This window comes from Danio rerio, chromosome 24, assembly GCF_049306965.1.
Source record: "Danio rerio strain Tuebingen ecotype United States chromosome 24, GRCz12tu, whole genome shotgun sequence".
NCBI classification, from domain to species: Eukaryota; Metazoa; Chordata; class Actinopteri; order Cypriniformes; family Danionidae; genus Danio; species Danio rerio.
Genome location: NC_133199.1, coordinates 21,150,456 through 21,163,667, shown reverse-complemented (window position 1 = coordinate 21,163,667; position 13,212 = coordinate 21,150,456). Strand labels below are relative to the sequence as shown.

The following is a 13,212-nucleotide window of genomic DNA, read 5'->3' as shown; positions in this document are numbered from 1 at the left end:
TTACTTTTAATTCATTTTGTTTTAAACTAAATCTACAAACACCATTTTATAAAACAATATAAAGACAGCAAAAAAGAAGTGAATGACAAAAATCAGAAGTAAAAATAAAAAATAAAAAAAACCTGCGACACATCTATCTGCAAATCTGGAATCTAAGGGTTCAAATCAATTTAACATTGAAAAATTCAGTCTGAATCAGGGCAATGAAGGGCAAAAAGCCAAACTTGTTTGAAGCTAGTGGGTCGAAGGGTTATTTTCCTAATTTATTTAATAATGTTTAAAAATGAATAGAAAGCACTGCTTTATATAAACGAATGCAGTAATATAATGAACATATTACAGTATTCATTGCCTTGATTTGCTTGCCGGTGTCTTCTTCATATTCCTCTATCTGTTGATTGACAGTATTTACATTTTCAAAGATTTTACTGAATCATTTTATTTCAGTTTGCTTTGTTTTGTAGCTCAGCAATAAAACAAACAAAAAAGGATATGTCAAATTAGAAAATGATGATCTGTGTTAAAGACATTCACCCCAACCCTCTAGATCATACTCACCCTCCTCTCAGATGAAATGGTGGGCCAAATCAAAGGTTACAATGGGCCAACTTTGGCCGACGGGCCCTACTTTGGACATCTTTGGTTTAATACAGTACTTAATAATGCATATTACTAATCACAAATTAAGTTTTGATATTACTATATCAAATATTATTTGAATTGGAAATTTACAAAATATCTGCTCAGAATCTGATCTTTACTTATTATTCTAAAGATTTTTGGCATAAAAGAAAAGTCAATAAAGTCTTAAAGTCTTAAAGTTTTAATTGTTTTAAATCGTTTAAAGGTCAACATTTTTAGCCCCTCTAAGTTATATAAAGTTACAGAACAAGCCATCTTTATATAACAACTTGCCTAATCACCTTAAACTGCCTAGTTAACCTAATTAACCTAGTTAAGCCTTTAAATGTCATTTTATGCTGTATAGAAGTGTCTTGAAAAGTCAAATATCTAGTCAAATGTTATTTACTGTCATCACGGCAAAGATAAAATAAATCAGTTATTAGAGATGAGTTATTAAAACTATTTTGTTTTTGAAATGTGTTAAAAAAAATCTGTCTGTTAGACAGAAATTGGGAAAAAATAAACATGGGGGCTAATAATTCAGGGGGGGTTAATGATTGTGACTTTAACTGTACATGCACTTGAAGTAAAAAAAAATTTTGCCATCCAGTGATTTTTTTGTTTTTCAAATATTTCACAAAAGATGCTTAACAGAGCAAGCAAATTTTGTAATATTTATTTCTTCTGGAGAAAGTCTTACTTGATTTGTTTCGACTAGAATAAAAGCATTTTTTAATAAAAAAAATTTATTATTATTAGTCATTATTATTAGCCCCCTTAGGCTATATATTTTTTGATTGTCTACAGAACTAATCACTGCTATACAATGATTTGCCAAATTACACTAACTTGCCTAATCAGCCTAAGCCTTTAAATAGTACTTTATGCGGAATACAAATATCTTGAAAAATATCTAGTAAAATATTATATAGTGTCACCATGGCAAAGACTAAAGAAATCAGTTAATAAAAATTACATATATTTAAACTATTACGTTTGGAAATGTGATTTAAAAAAAACTTTCCGTAAAATCCAATGTATTTTATTTGACACAGTTCAAACCCACCTGATATGTTTTGATATTACAGTGATGAACATCTCTGATGAGGATGATCGATTGCCACTGTATACGGTCAGAGTGAACTTAAGCAGGTCAAACTCAGGTTTCAAGGCAAGAGCTGGAAATGTAAGCAGTGCTGCAGTGCTCATGATGTTCCTGGTAAAACAGCCGCTCTTCTGTGTGTTTACTGGCCTGCAGGACCAGCTATAACTACAACAAACAAGATTGAGCACCTCATTGCGATGTAATTAAACAAAAAAACAACTGAATGTAATCAATAAACACTGTCACAAACCTCAGAGTATTATTGGGGTAATCAGGGTCATGTGATTTCCGTCCGTCAAGAGTGACGTTAACGCCAATCCGATGATTGATGAAAATATTTGTGGCTCCGCTGATGATACTGACAGGATGACTGTGCTCCACTTCTACTAAAACACTGTAGTTGCTGTAAACCACATTTCCGGATACCTGGACCTTTGTGGTCAAAACAACTCATTAGTATTTTTCTCAGTCAAATAAAATGCATTTAATAAAATCTAGAGCTCTTTGGCTGGAAAATATAAAAGCTGGCAATTATGTTAAGCAGCAAAATATTTGTATGGCATATATTTCAATGTCTTTATTAATCAGAGAATACTGTAAAAAAAATCACAGGTTTCATAAAAAATATTAAGCAGTGTAATTTTTATAGTAATACTAATAATAAGAAGAATGATAGTAAATTCTCAGCTTTGCCATCTTAAGAATTTTTTTAAATTCTAACTATATTTGACACTAATATAAGGATTTAAATTAAATATTTGGAGATTGTACATACATTTTTCTAAATACTTTATTTATATTATTTAAAATTTATTTAACTTAAATTTAATTTATATTTGGTCATTTATTTTCTTTTCGGCTCAGTCCCTTTATTAATCGGGTGTCGCCACAGCAGAACGAACCGTTAACTTATCTAGCATATGTTTTACACAACGGATGCCCTTCCAGCTGCAACCCAACACTAGGAAACACCCATACACTCCATACATTCACACACATACAGCCAATTTAGTTTATTCAATTCACCTATAGTACATATCTTTGGACTGTGGGGCAAATTGGAGCACCCGGAGGAAACCCATGTGAACATGGGGAGAACAAGCAAACTCTACACAGAAATGCCAACTGACCCAGCCAGTGCTTGAATCAGCGACCTTCTTGTTGTTAGGCGATCGTGCTACCCACTGCGCCACCGTGATGCCCTTTTAATTTATATTAATACATTTAATTAATAAAGGACCACACACACACGTTTCAAACTTGTTCTGTCTACAAAAATCCAAGACAAAAAATAAGCATCAAAAATATTATTTTCACTATTATTAGTATTTTTTGTTCTATTTTGATTTGACAACTTTCATGACAAGTAATGCCTAGATCATGGATGCTCAAACGTTTTCGTATGAAGGGCTGAAAACCAAATACCATTAATCACTGTGGGTCGAAGATAAATATACCTAACTTTTTCTATTAAATTTGCCATGAGTAATTTCTTAATTTATTTCATAATATTTAAAAATAAATAGAAAACATCACTTTGAATCATATTAACTAAAGCAGTATCACTTTTGTAATCATAACTTATTGCAATACAGTCATAAACAATCACATTTAGAGTTCAATGCTGAATAAACTAGTCAAGCAGAATCTGCCTTTGCCTCTATCCTTCAGGTGAGAGCCTGTTTCGTAAATTAAATCTGATTAAATGACACCTTTTGAATTGAAACATTTCTTTTAGCTTTTTGTAGCTTAACAATACAACAAACAAATAAAAGGCTAAATTAAATTTGAAATGACAATCTTTAAACCATCCCTATCATTCTTCCTCTAGATGGGATGGCGGGACAAATCAACGGTTACCATGGGCTAACTTTGGCCTGCGGGCCCTAGTTTGGGCATCTCTGGCCTATTGATGTTTTGATTGTTAAGAACATACAAACAGAAAACCACTGTAATATTTTTTCATCATGATTAAAATGAGATAAACAATTGATAGAAAACTGCACATGATCAATTACATTAATGTATAAAACATTCACAGTTTTTAAAAAATAATAAGAAATTGCTTAATATTAGCATTGTATGTATATTTTATAATTTGCAAAACATATTCATTCATTCATTTTCCTTCGGCTTAGTCCCTTTATTTATCAGGAGTCACCACAGGGGAATGAACTTATCCAACATATATTTTACACAGTGGATGCCCTTCCAGATGCAACCGAGTACTGATAAACACCCATACACACTCATTCACACACATACACTACAGCCAATTTAGTTTATTCACATCACCTATAGCGCATGTCTTTTGACTGTGGAAGAAAGCAGAGCAGCCAAAGGAAACCCACGCGAACTGGATCAGCCGATACTCAAATCAGCGATCTTCTTGCTATAAGGCGACAGTGCTAACCACTGAGCCACTTTGTCGCCCTTGCAAAACATCCTTAGCACATAATTTAAGTCAAGTGAAAGAAGGCCCTTACCTTTGCTATGGCTTTATATGTTCCATAATGAAGAAGGTATTTTGGAAGATCAATATACTGCCGTCCAGTGTCTATGTGCGGGAGGAGCAGTTTTTGACCACTCATGTCATATATAGTCCATCTATACAGCAGACCTTTGGACACATTACATTCAATCTGGGTCTCAAATGTCACGGCAAGACGGACATGTTGAGAACGCCATACCTGAAAGAAAGAAAGAAAGAAAGAAAGAAAGAAAGAAAGAAAGAAAGAAAGAAAGAAAGAAAGAAAGAAAGAAAGAAAGAAAGAAAGAAAGTTCAGTCATTTTTTTTTCTCTGCTGTATTCATCGGAGGTCACCACAGCAGAATGAACTTATCTAGCATATGTTTTACACAGCGCATGCCCTTCCAACTGCAACCCAGTAATGAGTAATACCCAAACACACTCATTCACACACATGCAATATGGCCAATTTTGTTTATTCAATTCATCTGTACTACATGTCCTTGGACTGTGGGGCAAACCGGAGCACCCAAAGGAAACGCACGTCAATACAGGGAGAGCATGCAAACTCCATACAGAAATGCAAACTGACCCAGCCAAGGCTCAAACCAGTGATCTTCTTGCTGTAAGGCAACAGTGCTAACCACTGCGCCACTGTGTCACCAGAAAGAAATAACAATACTTGAATTAAAAAAGAAATCAAATGTTCCTTTAACAAAATAATACAAACATTAAAAAAACAAATCCAAAATTCAGGGATTCATGTTAATGTTTTTGGTCAGAAAACTGCACAGTTTATTTGTTATTTGTACAAAACTTTGTGCAATGCTTTTAGTGCAAATTTATTTTAGAACAGTTTTAGTTCATTTTTTAACAAAACCATAATTCTAATAACCATGGTAAGTATGATCACTATAATTGCATTATGAAAATGTCATACCATTGCATTTCTAGACAGACATACAGACAGACAAACAGACAGACAGACAGACAGACAGACAGACAGACAGACAGACAGACAGAGACAGACTGACAGACCTGTATTTTGTGTGGGCCCATATTTTTCACTGGCGGAGGCTGACATAATTCTTCAACAACAAAGATGTGTCCTGTTAAAGAGGCTGAGCTCACCAGGTTGGACATGATAACTTCTATTATATACTCTCCAGTGCTATGAAAAAAAAACAATGCACAAAAAAAAAATTAAAGTAGCAAAACTATCAAACAGTACCATAGCAATAAAACATTAGAACATTTGTATTTTGTTTAAACATAAGTCACTTCTGCATTTATGTACTTATGTACTTTTTTTTTATTTTTTTAAAAATTATCAAATCAGACTATTACACCAACCTATTAAATATCATTTCAAAATTAAAATAACTCTTTTCTATGTAAATATATATTTAAAGTGTTCTTATTCCTGTGAGTCAAACTGGATATTTATGCAGTCTCTAGTGTCACGTGCCCCTACAAAAGGATTCTAAAATGTTGCTTTACTGCTCCATTACGATCAATTATTACTGACCCTAAAAAAATGGAAATAAAGTAATGATCGATTTTTAGCAAAGGAATATTAGCTAATGGAGGATGATGATAATGATGTTGAATGATGATCAACATAACCAGTCATTTTTTTTTAAATGGTAGGAGAGATAGAACTGTTTTGCACACTGAGGACGTTATTATTAATGTAACATTTTTCTGCATATTTTTGTGGAAACTAACACATTTATTTTATATGATTTAGCATTAATAAAAAAAATAATAATTTACTTTTCCTTTATCTGTTACAAAACCTGTTTGAGTTTCTTCTGTTCAACACAAAAGAAGATATTTTGAAGAATGCTGTAAACCTGTAGCCATTGACTTTTGTATTATTTATTTTTCCCTATAATGTATGTCAATGGTTACAGATTTCTTCAAAATATTATGTTTGTGTTCAACAGAAGAAAGATACTCAAAAAGGTTTGAAACCACATGAGGGAGAGTAAACAGTGAGAACATTTTCATTTTGAGGTGAACTATCTTGTCATTTAGCCTTTATTCAATTAAACATTGGTGAGCAAGAAAAACTCCTTGATAAACAATATTATTAATCATTACTAAATATTTCTAAATATTTTAAGAACCCTTTATTATGACATTGCTACCTGTAAAATACATGATGCTCAGTGCTTGATCCATTTCGCTCTGTTCCTTCTCCAAAATTCCAGACATACGAGACATCTGTTCCCGAGCTCATGCGGCAGGTGAATTTGACAGAGCTGTTGGACAAAACTGAAGGACTGTACAAGAGTCTGTTGGGCTGCACAGATCTCTGAATCACCACAGCATAAACATCTGACCTGATGGACGTAACACCGTCAGATACTCTGACCGTCACATTGTATCTGTAAAATAAAGAATTATAATCTAAATCATGTCAGTAAAGACAAACTCTATTTTAGCAAATCTTTCTATGATTTTTAAGTATTTGAGCTAAAGTTGGCATGAAATTCCAGCCTGACTGTGTAGGAAATTTCTCTTCTTATTTTAATATGTATGTAGTATGGCTTGTTATAAATGATGTGTCTATGAACTTTTGTAAACAATTAATTACCCTAATAATCTTGAATCATATACCTTCTCTCCTCTACGGTGGCCAAGAGAGCCTAACGTGCAGCAAAACACATGCAATTACAAAAAACACCAACAAATTAAGAAAAGATCCTCATCCATTTGACAGCACAGGCTAAAAAATCCTCACAACGCAAACACATTTTTAAAAAACACGCTGCATTTTTCCACAACACAAACCATTTTTGTAAACACATCGGAACACAATGAAAATGTTTCAAGGGGACCCAAGAATTTGACGGACGCTGCTGTGCCATGACTATTGCTCAGTGAAGTTGTAGGTGATCTTTGAAAGGTGAGTTTTTTGTGCTTATTTTACTATCCTGATTCACTTGTCTTTTGTATTTTATTAGCCTAAATAACCATAACATAAAAAGCCTGTTCTGTCACATTTTAGGGTCTCCTTAAAATATTCTCACTGTGTTCCGTGCTATTTGAAAGTGTTGTGAGAAAATGCAGCATGTTTTTGTAAATTGTATGCGCTGTGAGAAAGTGTGCATTTTTGAAAAATGTGTTTACGTTGTGACAATTTGCAGCATGTGTGCTGTCAAATGGATGAAGATCTTTTCTTAATTTGCTGGCATTTTTTGTAATTGCATGTGTTTTCTTAAACTGCAGCACGTTAAGCTAACTCAACCACCATACTCCTTTCTCGAAATGACTTTTCCTCACCTCTGGTCACATAGAAAAACTCGTCTTTCTACAGTCCAATTGGCTACCAAAGGACAAAATCATGCACCACCCTACTTTTTTCTCTGATTTCAGGACCATGTAAATTTGTTTTACATCACAATATGGGCAATGGACAATATAGACAACCTTAACTTTCATGTCCACTTTAAAGCTATTTAGTTTGTCCATGGTTGAAAAAGTTAAAGTCACCATGAAACTGAAGTTAATATTGTCATTTTTTCCTCTGTCATGACATTCATCCTCTTGAAGCTGTCCTGAATTTAGAAAAAAAAAAGTGGGGTGTTTCATAATTTCATCCTTTGGTAACCGGCTGGATTGTAGGAAGACAAGTGTTAAGCAGAAATGAGACATGCAGTAACATCCCTCTCAAAAAACTATCCATGTGATCAGAAGGGAAGACATGTTGTTTCAAGGGGGCAGGGAAGGTTGTGATTTTTGAGTAAAGATTTTGAGGGCAAATCAATTTGCAGAAAGTGCATAGATACATTGTTAATAACAAGCACTACTATATGCAGTTGAAGTCAGAATTATTAGCCCCCTATTTTCTTAACACATTTCTAAACATAATAGTTTTAATAACTCATCTCTAATAACTGATTTATTTTATCTTTGCTATGATGACAGTAAATAATATTTGACTGGATATTTTTCAAGACACTTCTATACAGTGACATTTAAAGCCTTAACTAGGCTTATAAGGTTAACTAAGCAGGTTAGGGTAATTAGGCAAATTATTGTATAATGATGGTTTGTTCTGTTGACTATCGGGGGAAAATAGCTTGAAGGGGCTAATAATTTTGACCATAAAATGGTGTTTAAAAAATTAAAAAACTGCTTTTCTTCTAGCCGAAATAAAACAAATAAGAGTTTATCCAGAAAAATAACATTATAACGTATTATCAGACATACTGTAAAAATGTCATTGCTCTGTTAAACTGGGAAATATTTAAAAAAACAATTAAAAAATCAAAGGGGGGGGGGCTAATAATTCTGACTTCAACTATAAATATAAAAATAGGAGTATATTTAGATTTCAGTGACTTTAAAAAAACAGTACTTGTCTGGGAGCCGATATCTCTTTTTGAAGATCCTTGATGTAGTTTTTATTTCCGGTCCATCCCCAAATCTCCAGAAAAAATACAGAGGATCAAGTCCCTCTGCTACAGCCATAAATTTGATGTCAGTCTGTGTTGCATATGCCTGTTTATCAGAATAAATCCAAACAGCTGGAAAACACATGTATAGCAGAAAAGTATGAATACATTGAGAGCTTTGTCTAGCTAAGTATTTTTTCTGGATAAAGGAACCTGCTCACACCTCGCTTGTATTTGTCTATGGGTGTCACTGAGGCTTTATCCTGCTGTTTGCCCACTGTATGTGTGGGCAGAGGGGCACAGAATGGGACATCCTGATCTTTCTTGGACAACATGAGATTCAAGTACTCAGTCTCAGAGGAACAAGCTCTGATCTGCCAGTTGGTAGAATGAGAGTAAATACTGTTTATCAAAGTCACGTCTGAAAATAAAAAGACATGTCGTAGTCACAAAAGCAAATGTTTTAGTCTTTCCAGAAAGTTGCAGAAACCCAGGATTGTGTAAAATGTGTACCTTTGGTGACATTTTTGCAAAACGTGAATGATGCATTGCTTCTAGCACATTATGCTGCAGTTTGTCCACTTAGTTTAGCTTAAAAGCATGTTAAAGCGATAGTTCACCAAAATATTTAAATTATATCATCCTTTATTCACCCCTTACTTGTTTCAAACCTTTATAAGTTTCTTTTCCTCTCTTGAACACAAAAGAAGATAATTTGAAAAATGTTGTAAATATTGTTTTTTCCCACTGTGGAAAACAGCTGTAACAAATTTTCGCTTTCTTCCAAATATTTCCTTTTGTGGTTAACAACAACAACAACAACAACAAAAAAAAAGGAAAATCATCAAGGTTTGGAACCACTTGAGGGAGAGTAAACAATGAGTAACTTGTAATTTTTGGGTGAACTATCCATTTACTTTTTAACAACAAACCAACAACCATGGCAGCATTGTCTTACCTTGATACATGCAAATATTCCTCAAGAAAATAATCCATAGTTTTACTAATAAAACCAATAAACATGGTTATTGTAGTTATGTCACGGCAACCACAAACTTTAAGTAGTATTTGTATAAAAGCATGGGTATTTTATAGCTATTACACATTAAACCATGGTTAATCTTCCTATGGGATGACAGCAGTTTCTAAATCAAATGATAGAGGGTACAGCTTGATCTAATCCAGCTCTACGGCTGTGGATGTAATGGGTGGAGTTATGGTTACTAATAGGATGTCCTCCACCATTTGCTTTGCAGCATATGTACTATGTTGAAAAAGCCATACATATTTAGATATGCAACTGTTCAAAATGTATGCTTTCAAATCATACACAATGCTAAATTATTTTGAGGTTAAAATTAAATGACAATCTGCCTTGCAATCATAATATATGTTGCTTTACTGGGTTAATTTCAAATGAAAGCTGCAGAGAAAGGTTTTTGTAGGTATGTTTTTAGAGTCAGCATTCAGCACATTACACTGTAAAAATTTTTTTTTTTCAGAGCAGTTTTCCATATATTGTGATTCATGATTTTTGTTGTTGTTTATGCTTTTTAATTGAATTATGGGAAAAGTTTTATTGACATTTTTTATATTTTGAATGATATAATGTATGGATTAATGTCTTAAATTACAGTACAGAAATCTGAGGATAAACTGCCAGTTTCTTTTTGGTATTTTATTAACTTACTTTGATACATATTATTTCTTATAAAATACATTGTTTCAAATTACTAAAATGTTAATCAAAGTCACTTTGTTAAACTTCCAAGTTGACAAAGCAGAAATCAAGGTCCCAAAATGCAATTCATAACCTTGAGTAAACAAAAACATACCTAGATCATGAAATGCAGAAACCGTTAAACTATAACATTTTTATAGTGTATATCTTGCACAATTTTGGTAGATACACATTTTCCCAATGAGACTGGGTAGAACTGTAGCTAGTAAACATACTTAAATGGTACAATCCAGCAGCCGGTAATATTGCATCTATGTAGCAGGTGAAGTATCCGTTGATCATAACAGATACATTTTGAAGGCCATTGGGACCAGAGTTTCCAGTGAATGTAATGAAAACCATAGAGATGTTTTCTTTGCTCAGATTAGGTATACCTGGAAACACACGAGAAACGTGAAAGGGATTACATTGTTTTGATTAAATTATTTTTGGAGAAACTAATATTGTAGCTTTCAAAGGGGTAGCTCATTCAAAATTACACTTTTTTGTCATTAAAATTCACCTTTTTGTCAGATTTTGTCCAATTGTTCAAGTTTCTGTCTTTTGTGTGAGTCAAATAAAAATATTTTAAGAATGTTGGAAACAGGTAACCATTGACCTGCATAGTATTTTTCCTACTATGGATGTCAGTCCAGAGTAGATTTTTATTTTGGGTGTACTACCCCTTTAAGAGATGTACAATTTAATTTACACATAATTGAAGGCACAATTGAATTAGCCAGCTGAAAGGTTGCTATAGAAAGCCTAACAAAAACCTGAGACTTCCAGGAGGAGGGGCTTTCCAATTTGCACCCTGTCAATCAAAGCAGCTACAGTGGCATTATGAACAGAAGGCCCTCTGCTGCTTTGCAATGCCAACCTGCCCATCTCATTCCCAGTAAAGACAAACTCAGAGGAGAAGCATCTGCAGGCAAATAAAAAGACATGATTATCAGGTCTAAAGGGATATGGTTTGCCCAAAAATGAACATTTACTCACTCTCCACTTGTCAAACCTGTTTCATTTTTTTTCTATTGAACACATGAGAAGATGTTTTTTTTTAAATGTTGGAAACCTGTAACTGTTGACTTTCATAGTATTTGTTTTCCAATTATGATAACATGTTTCTAACACTTTTCAAAATTTAGCCTATTCTCCTGTGTTTGGAACCACTTCAGAGAGAGTAAATAATGAGTACATTTTCATTTTTGGGTGAACTCCCTTTAAATACTTAAACACAATATACCTGTATTTCTGCAATCAACTATGTCATGTATGCTTAATAGGAAAGTTTTTAATTTAATTACTTTTTTTCTCCTTATTTTTTTAACCTCCTGCATGCTGTTTTCTGTTCAACACAAAAGAAGAATCTTTAAAACATGGTAGCTGTTGACTTCCAAAGCATTTTAATGACACCAAAAGAAAGTAAATGGCTTACCAACATTTATGTAAAATATTTTGCTTTGTGTTAAACAGAAAACTCTGAAACAACTTCAGCATGAGTAAACATTCATTTTGGGGTTAACTATCTCTTTTAATCTCAATTCAAATGTTGGCATGAATTTAATAAATGGTTCTGAGTTTTTTCTTGGATGCTATATAAATGTATTTATTAATTGAAGAACTGTGATATTGAAGCAAACACATGTAAGCTCACTTTATGTACCCTATTTTATGTACCAACATATTCGTGTCAACAATAAAATACATGTCTTCACAGATACCAAGCTCATCACATTTGAAACAAGTATATGTTTACAATAATTACAATAAATAAAAAGGATAAAATAAAAACATCAAAGCTAAACAGAGTTATACTTCACAAAATAACCAACCTTAACATTCAATTCAAAAGTGAATTTTGTTTAAAGCATATTAACAAAATTGAATTTCGTTTTTTTTGTCATATTTAGTTTTAATTAATGTTGTAATAATTCTGTGTTATGAAACAAATTTAATTCTAAAAGCTAAAACAATAACAACTGCATTCTGTATTTTAAAAAGCTTTTAATAACTTTCATTTAAGTTTTTATTTTCACCCAAATTAAAAACAATTAACTTTAAATTTTTAATTTCTAATAAAATTAATAAAATAGCTACATTCCGTTATATTAATAACATTTGATGTTATTCAAACGCAGTGTTTTTATTACTTATATTTAATATATTTAGATTTGTATGTATTTATTAAAACTAATTTAACATTTACATTATAGGCTAATTCAATTCTAGTGAAGTAAAACGTGGCCTATTAGAAAAAAAATAAGAAAAAACAGCATGTTTACCCGTCGCTGAAACACAACTTGATGCACAATGGAGGATCAGTTTCTTGACATTGGGATGATTCTAATGAACTGTAGTTGTTGAATCCAATGTTCTCTTGAAGAGCTAAAAATGTCAATTGATAAATAAATCTTCATGTCTACCAAATTCCTCAAAATACCTCACAAGGCCCCATTTCCCTACATGGCCTACCGTATTCCGAGATTCCTTTGACATGAATCAGACAAAAAAAGAGTGATAATAATAAAAATAATTTAACCCTAACAAACAAAACCATCGTGAAAATTTGACTGTCTTGTCCTTAGAGCAAACGTTTCTCTGTCTCTTTTAAGTGTCAGGTGAATGGGAGGCGGAACCGTTCTTGATTGACAGCTTCCAAATTGTCGCCCGCTTTATTGTGAGCTCATGGGACAACTTAATGTAACATTATGGTAATGCCAGTGACATACTGGTTTTCCACTTTCATTTTTATTAGTACATTATGAGGTAATTAAAATTCTGTTAATAGTCATCCTTTTCTTAAAAAATCCTTTCTTCTGTTGAACATATAATAAAATATTCGGGGGGAAAAAAGATGGAAAGCTGTAACCACATCAATAGTATTT

The 13,212-nt window shown here is 32.8% G+C and overlaps 1 protein-coding gene across 2 annotated transcripts in view; it reads right to left on the bottom strand.

Annotated features, from left to right (window-relative positions):
• Positions 1-12,910, bottom strand: part of pkd1l1 (polycystin 1 like 1, transient receptor potential channel interacting) — a 53,350-nt gene extending 40,440 nt beyond the window's left edge. For both annotated transcript variants that reach the window (XM_073940623.1, XM_073940624.1), the window contains exons 1-11: positions 12,800-12,910; positions 12,610-12,712; positions 11,101-11,249; positions 10,561-10,719; positions 8,828-9,025; positions 8,568-8,736; positions 6,352-6,591; positions 5,237-5,369; positions 4,216-4,419; positions 1,980-2,161; positions 1,691-1,894 (exon numbers count right to left, since the gene is read on the bottom strand). In XM_073940623.1, the coding sequence (XP_073796724.1) occupies positions 1,691-1,894; positions 1,980-2,161; positions 4,216-4,419; positions 5,237-5,369; positions 6,352-6,591; positions 8,568-8,736; positions 8,828-9,025; positions 10,561-10,719; positions 11,101-11,249; positions 12,610-12,712; positions 12,800-12,884 (1,826 nt within the window). In that variant the 5' untranslated portion in view covers positions 12,885-12,910. The remainder of the gene's footprint in view (positions 1-1,690; positions 1,895-1,979; positions 2,162-4,215; positions 4,420-5,236; positions 5,370-6,351; positions 6,592-8,567; positions 8,737-8,827; positions 9,026-10,560; positions 10,720-11,100; positions 11,250-12,609; positions 12,713-12,799) is intronic.
• Between the last annotated feature and the right edge of the window lie 302 nt (positions 12,911-13,212).